This window comes from Marmota marmota, unplaced genomic scaffold, assembly GCF_001458135.2.
Source record: "Marmota marmota marmota unplaced genomic scaffold, marMar, whole genome shotgun sequence".
Classification (NCBI taxonomy): Eukaryota; Metazoa; Chordata; class Mammalia; order Rodentia; family Sciuridae; genus Marmota; species Marmota marmota.
In genome coordinates, this window is record NW_026000019.1 from 23,958,330 (window position 1) to 23,964,514 (window position 6,185).

The window sequence follows — 6,185 nt, forward strand, 5'->3', positions numbered from 1 at the left end:
GAAGGCCCGAGTTCGTCTCAGTCCCACCTGCTTGTCCTACGGTTCCGAGGCCACGACAGTGAGAGAGGCTTTGGGGAAGGGAGCAGAGATAGAGCAGGACTCAAGGGCTGTCTGGAAGAGCACTCTGGGTGAGGCTGTTAGCACCGAGTAGGAAAATTGGACTGAGTGTGTTTAAAGTTCTGAAGTGAGAGCAAAGCCCAGAGACCACAGGAAACCCGGCCTGGAACTCCTGGTCACCCGCGGGGCGGGTGGCCTGGGCCTGCAGTCCCAGCTCCTCGGGAGGCTGAGGCGGGAGCCGCTCTTGAGCTCACCAACTGGAGACCAGCAGGCAACAAAGCGAGATGGTCTCCTCGTGCCGCCCCGGGAACCCCACCAACTTCAACAGGAAGCGAACCTCGGGCTCCTTGCAGCAATCAGGATGCAAAAGCGAACCTGTAAAGAAAGCCTACTCCCCGGGCCTGCGATTCCGCCTGTCCCTTCCGAGGGACATCGGGCTGGGTCACAGACAGCCCACAGCCCACTGACATGTGTCCGCTGGCTTTTCCGTTTCTCTGTTTCCTTCAGAGTTTCTGCCGCTGTCTTCAAATCCACTGATGTTTTTTTCTTCTGCATTATCTAATCTGCTAATGCCACCCAGTGTATTTTTTATTGCAGAAAATATGTTTTTCATCTTACAAATTTGACACAGGTCTTTTATTTGTCTCCCACTTTCCTCCTCATGTTTATAATTTACCCTGTTTTATTTTTTATTTTATTTTTTGTATCATGGACTGACCCAGGCATGTTTCACCCCTGAGCTACATCCTCAGCCCTTTCTCCGTTTTATTTTGAGACATGATCTCACCAAAATGCCCAGGCTGGCCTCAAACTTGGGATCCTCCCGCCTCCTCCCTCTGCCTCTGGAACCTGATGGGACTACAGGCATGCACCCTGCACCTGGCTTACACTTTACCTTCTTAAGCACACAAAGTGTGACAATGGGCTTAACACCATCTGCCATCTGTGTGGTCTCCAGGTCTGTTTCTTTTGACGGGTTTGCCAACTGGCTACCGGTTGTCCTTTTCTGTTTCTTTGCATTTTTCCTTCTGAGGTGCTGGGGAGGCTAAGCCAGTGCTGTCCTACTGACCCCACCCCCAGTCATACCTGATAATTACTTGTTGGCTCCAGGACACTGTGGTTTTTAACTTTGCTAGGTGTTGGGCTTTTTGTGTGTGTTCCTTTAAATAACCTGGAATTATTTTTTTCGGTACAGAAGTAGGCTGTTTGGGTTGGTGGGTCCTTCTGAGGCCTGCCTTTGAGCTTTGATGGGCAGCGCAGGGCAGCCATCAGCCTGGGGTTTGGTCCTTCTGTTGAGGCGCTCCCCTTTTGAGGACTCACCTAGCACCCTAGATGTCTTTCTCCTCTGGAGGGAACCCAAGGTGTTCCATTCCCTACATGAGCTCAAGGGGTTTTTCTACCCATTCCTTTCTGGTGGCTTTCCCTTGGCTCTGGGTAGTTTCCACCTCAGATTGAGGGACTTTGCAAGGAGAGTAGTGGTTTCCAGTGGTTGGCAGTGGGAGAAACGGCAGGTGTTGGTCACAGAGCCAGCAGCTCAGTTACACAGGATGAACAAGCTCTGAAGGTCTAATGCACAGCATGGTGACTGAAGTTACAATACCACGAACTTGAGATGGGCTAGGAGAGTAGGTCCCGAGTGTTCTCCCCACACGGACTCACCCCGTGGAAACCTGGCAGGGTGATGGATAGCTGATCTTGGTGATCACTGAGACTGACCAGGTGTATCAGAGCATCCCACTGTAACCTTAAGTACACATGATTTTTATGCTGGTTACATCTTGGTAAAACGAGGGAGGTCAATGGGGGGACTCTACGGATCCCTAACACTCTTTGGACAGCTCGCTCCTTTCTGGAACTGCCCCCACAAGCTCTGCCCCGTGGCCTTCTCAACTCTTGACGTTGCCCTTCCTGCAGTGTGGCCTGGAAACACCTTCTAACACCTTCCAACACCTTCCAGGCAGAGAGCTGGGAACTCAAGGGTCCCCTCAGCTCCCTTCTCAGAGAGCACTGTCCTGTGCTTCCTGTTGTCCAGTGTCTGTGCATTGTTCCCTGTCCTTTGTCCAGTTTTCTCATTGCTTAAGGCAGCAATGTGAGCAGGTGCCCTTGTCGCATCATGGTTGAGAGCAGGAGGCTCTCACGGCTGAGGACAGAGGAGGACTCGAGGGCGGTGGACGCCAAGGCCCCTTGCAGAAGGCTGTGGCAGGCTTCTCTCAGACCTTGGCTCTGCTGCGGCAACACACAGGCCCGTCCCTCAGACTTGTCAGGCCTAACCGATTGCCCTTTTCCCTCCCAGCCTTTCTTCTGGCTCGTTTTCAGGTGTCTGACACCTGCGTAGAAGGCCAGTGAGTAACTGCTGCTCACTGAACCACTTCCGCCCTTCACGTCTTTTTACATGGCTCCTGAAGATGCTCTGTGTTAAGGGCCGGAGCTAAGATGTGGCTCCGTCACCACACCTCATGCCTGCTCCTCCAGCTGCGTGGTTCCTCTCCTCTGGGACGCAGCTTGCCTCCAGCCCAGCTGCTCTCAGTTCCCATGAACGCGTCTCACCACCACCTGGACTTTGCAATCCTGAACCCAGAAATCTCTAGACAGCATCTATTGTCCCTCCCTCTCGCCCCCCCCCCCAGCCCTCCATGTCCTGGGAGTCCCCACACCCTGCCTTTCCCTTTTCCTCTCTTTTTCTCATTTTATTATCAACCCTTAATAAAGCCGCCATTCAGGGACACCCTGCCCAGTTCCCTTGTTTCCCTCATCCACAGGAAGCTTCCTTGACCTGGATGAACAGTCGCCTGCTGCACCCTGAGGCTGACGGGGTGAGGTGGAAACACCCTTCCGCCCCGGTTCTCCACACTGCCTGTCACTCCTGGTCAGCACGTTTCCTATCTCCCCGCGCGGCCTCAGGGCTTGGCTGGTCCAGGAGGTGGTGAGGTGCGTTCATGGGAACTGAGAGCAGCCTGAGCTGGAGGTAGGCTGCGTCCCAGAGGTCAGGACCCACGCAGCTGGAGGAGCAGGCGGGAGATGTGGTGACGGAGCGCCATCTCAGCTCCACCTTCTTTCCTCCTCGTTTCCAGCGGGTGATGTTTTTCCTGCTTCAGAGAAAAACGACTCCCTTTATGCTATGTCCCTTTACTTTCAAACTATGTCCACACTGTGTTTTTGTTATTTTTTTGGGCACGTGATCCTAAAGCAGCATTTCCCAGAGAGGGTTTAATAGTTGTCACCTGCCACACAGTGATGTGCTCTGGAAGTCTGGGAGTCTGGGTGTGGAGACACCAAGCAGATTGCTTCCTGCAGCATCTGCTCAAGCTCCAAATGTGTAGCGGGCACTGTGATCTCTGAGAGGAGGGTACATACGTGCTGTCATCGCACTGACGTATCAACAGAACCCTGTTTAGATGCACACCCCACGGAATCAGTGCTCTGGGTCAGAGTTTGGAAGCAACGCCTTGTTGTTTTGAGCATGGTTGAGATGCTTGTGTCAGAGTCACTTTGGATGCTCGTTGCTGACATGAAAGACCTCGCGGTGTCGCTGTGCCAGAGCGCTTCTGTCAGGAGCTCAGTGGACTGGCTTTCCAGGGACCCGGGGATGCTGAGGCATAGGATGGCAGAGAAGCAAGACCAGGATGCCTGAAGGCCTAACTCTTTGCAGCCACCTCGTTATCCCTCAACCGCTCAGCATGACGGAGAAATCCATTAACTTCTTGTGTAAGCCACTGCCATTTTTGCCTTGGACAATGCAACTGAACTGAAAGCTAATTAATTCAGAGATGAACCTACTTTTGACTAATTATGTATACTGAGGAATTTAAGTGTTTTCTGTTCTTTATCAAACACACAAAAAATCTCTTTTCAAAGTGATTTTATTGGCTGCTCCGTGGCATGAAACCAAGAAAGCAGACCAGCAGCTTCTCTGCAGGTGGGTGAGCCAAAAAAAAAAAAAAAATGCATGCCCCAAACAATGGCGTATCTATGTATGTCAAAAACCCTTCTCAACTTCAAGAGTCAAATAGACCACAACACAGTAGTACTGGGTTCAAACATTTTTAACCATACATATTAATACAGACGTGAACATATATGTAAAAATAGACATGAAAATATTTAAATGGATATGGATTTGCATGTAGTTATTTTTCTTTTGAGATGGATGTTTACAGTTTTGGTAAAATATAGGATATGATTATGCAACTGAATATATATGAAAATTTATGGGTAGGATTTGGGTTGTCATTAGGGTACATACACATAAAAATGAATGCATATAAACATGGAATATGTATGTGAAAATACATATGGATATTCAGTAATATTTTTAACTTTTGTTTAAAAGACTTATGATTATGGTAGGGTTAGGTTTAGTTCTGAGCTACTACTTTGGTTTAGGGGACGGGTTACCTTTGGAACATATGTATCAGTATATATGAATAGACATATGAATATAGAGGTAATATTATATATTAAATATATATATACACATTTTATGGATTATTTTTAAGATAAGCAATATTGTCATATTATGTGTGAAATCTGGGCTTTGCCTATGGAAATGAGTATGTGTGTGTGCGTGTGTATATATATATATATATATATATATATATATATATATATATATATATAATATCTATGGGTTTTTATGTAAATTTATGACCTTATATCCCCAAATATTATAGGTACATTCATATAATGTTATGGTTTATATGTATAGAGGTTTCTCTGAGGTGCATTGGTAGGTATAGAGCTAATGTAGAAAAATAGTTAGGGCTAGTTTAGAGATGGAACATTTTTATCCATATACAGGAATACAAATATGAATATATATGTAAAAATACACATGAAAATATTGAAATGGATATAAACTTGTATATAGTTATTTTTCTTTTGAGATGGATGTTTACAATTTGCTTTAGTTATAGTTTATAGTTATGTAACTGAATACACATGAAAATGTATAAGCAGAAATTTGGTTGCTATTAGGGTATATTCATATATAAATGAATGTATATGAAAATATATGAATATATATGACAATATATTTGGATACTCAAACTAAAAATAAATAAATAAATAAAAAGATAATATATTTTATAAAAAGAGACCATATATCTTATTTTATTATAAAAGGACAATAAATATCACTTGTTAGGGACTAAACACAATCATAAAAATAGCAATTTTTTTCCAAAATTGGAAGTAAAAAATTATGAACTACAACAATCAATACAATTATAAAATATATTTTTAAAAAGGTGATTTTACTACAGAATCTGTGTTACCCACATGAAATATAAGCCTTATTATCTGTGTGCAGATCAAAATTTGGAAATATATATATATATGTTTGGTACTGTTGATTGAACCCAGTTACCACTGAGCAACATCATCAGCCCTCACCCTTTAAATTTTTTTGTTTTTAAATTTGAGATGGGGTCTTGCTAAGTAGCTTTGGGCCTCTCTAAGTTGCCCAACCTGGCCTTGAACTTGTGATCCTCTAGCCTCCGCCTCCCAAGTTGCTGGGAGTACAGGTGTGTGCCACCATACTCAGCTTTTCTTGCAATTTTAATGATCTATGAATTAGATCAACAGACATCATGATTACATTTTGAAAGTAAACATCAGAAATCATGATGTGACAAGTCAAAATTTATTTGTTGGGCAGAATATTTTAAATAGGTATTGTCCCATAAAATCTGAGATACAGCCAGGCACCACCAACACATGCCAGTAATCCCAGTGATTCAGGAGGTGTAGGCAGGAGGATAGAAAAGTTTCAGGCCAGTTTCAGCAACTGAGCAAGACCTTGTCTCAAAGATTAATAACACTGGGGTGTAGCTCAGTGGTAAAGCACCTCTGGGTTCAGTCCCCACTAGCAAAAATAAAAACAAGCAAACAGAACTTAGAGTGTTTGTACACATAAATCGCCCGTCCTTGCTGCAGTAATCCTGGAGACCTGCGGTGCACATCACCAAATCCTGGTGTCACCATCTGCTTCTGATGGACAGTAGTTGTGATAGGAGAAGCAAATGTGACTCCATTTTGTTTTATGACTTCATCCTGTAAAACAACCTTGCCATGTAGAAGGGTCATGACTGGGGCAAAATGTTCTTTTCCATTTGCTATAGAAACCTTAA

At 44.9% G+C, this 6,185-nt stretch overlaps 1 protein-coding gene across 1 annotated transcript in view; it reads left to right on the plus strand.

Moving 5' to 3' along the window:
• The first annotated feature begins 341 nt into the window (after positions 1-341).
• Aldh9a1 (aldehyde dehydrogenase 9 family member A1) overlaps positions 342-6,185 on the plus strand; it is a 27,152-nt gene continuing 21,308 nt past the window's right edge. Inside the window, exons 1-2 of the mRNA XM_015491898.2 lie at positions 342-498; positions 2,351-2,399. Of these exons, the coding sequence (XP_015347384.2) occupies positions 342-498; positions 2,351-2,399 (206 nt within the window). The remainder of the gene's footprint in view (positions 499-2,350; positions 2,400-6,185) is intronic.